Genomic DNA, 1,198 nt, shown 5'->3' on the forward strand with positions numbered 1-1,198 from the left:
TCAGGCTCTCCTCCGCGTAGGGAAAGACACGCCACATCTTCACCGTCAGGTCCCCACCTGTGGGCAGCGGAGCCTGGCTGGGCCTCGTCGGAGGGGAGGGGGCTCTGTGGCGGCCTGACCGTTGGCAGGGGAGCTACTGACCCGAAGACACGATGCTGTTCCAGGTGGATGCAATGGCGACGACCGGGCCCGGGCTGTGCGCCTCCGTTTGGAAGACAGTCTTCGACGACAGCCAATCCAGGACTGACAGCGTGCCGTCCATGTGCCCCACCACGGGCAGGTACCTGCGAGTGGGAAGAGCCTGTTGGCGCGGACCCCGCCGCTCCTTCCGCCCGCCAGACCCTCGCCGGCTCCGGCACCCACCGGTTCTTGTTCTTCCAGGCGCAGGCCACAGCGCTGCGGCGCAACTCGCCCTGGTGCTGGCGCACGACCTCCCAGGAGGAGAAGGCGCCTCCGAGATCCGTGAGGTGGCTGTACAGGTGCAGACAGCAAGGCTGCGGTGCAGGGGGCGGCGGCGGGCATACGCGGTGCAGCACGCTCATGGGGCAGCGCGCCGCGTTGGCGCGGACCAGGTGCCCGGCCTTGGTCAGCAGCCACAGCGCCTCGCGCGGCAGGCAGTAGGCCACGGCTGCTGCGCAGTCCTCCGGCTTCAGCAGCAGTGAGCTCACTATGCGCCCGGTGGCAGCCGACAGGAGGTAGACCGAGCCGTCGGTGCACGCGCACACGAGGCGAGTAGGCAGAGACGGGTGCGCAGGCGCGGGCAACGCGGGCGCCACCTGCATATGGAGCACCTTGGCGGGCAGTTGCGCCAACGGCGAGTAGAGCTCGCGTACGCTCCACAGTTGCACGCTGCTCGCGCACAGGGACAGCACTGGCCAGCCCGGGCACGCTGGCGCCAGCAGACGGCCCACGCGCCGGGACAGCTTGTCCTGACCCCAGTAGCCCAGCGCTACCTCGCCCACCTGCGCCGCCGCCTGCAAGTCCCAGGTGCGTAGCGTCCCGTCCTGTGAGGCCGACAACACCAGGGTCGTGTTAGGGAGCACAGCCATAGCCGTCACTGGGCCTGTGGGAGGGGTGCAGGTCACTCGGCTGACTGAAGGCAGGGGAGCCTTCAGTCTATGTTGCAGTCAGTGCAGCAAGGCCTGGCCAGAGCTGCAGAGATGCTGGACAGCCTAGAGCGGCTGGAGGCAAAAGGCCG

At 68.7% G+C, this 1,198-nt stretch overlaps 1 protein-coding gene across 1 annotated transcript; it reads right to left on the minus strand.

Annotated features, from left to right (window-relative positions):
- Window positions 1-6: 6 nt before the first annotated feature.
- Window positions 7-1,192, minus strand: LOC108525365 (WD repeat-containing protein 97-like; the record flags this gene model as incomplete). Its single annotated transcript, XM_017866366.1, has 3 exons — window positions 364-1,192; window positions 142-284; window positions 7-57 (listed from the first exon to the last, which is right to left on the minus strand). Coding segments are annotated over exons 1-3 (880 nt in total), but the record flags the coding sequence as incomplete, so codon positions are not given.
- Window positions 1,193-1,198: the final 6 nt, after the last annotated feature.

The sequence above is a fragment of the Rhinopithecus bieti genome, unplaced genomic scaffold (genome assembly GCF_001698545.2).
Source record: "Rhinopithecus bieti isolate Rb0 unplaced genomic scaffold, ASM169854v2 scaffold_43158, whole genome shotgun sequence".
NCBI classification, from domain to species: Eukaryota; Metazoa; Chordata; class Mammalia; order Primates; family Cercopithecidae; genus Rhinopithecus; species Rhinopithecus bieti.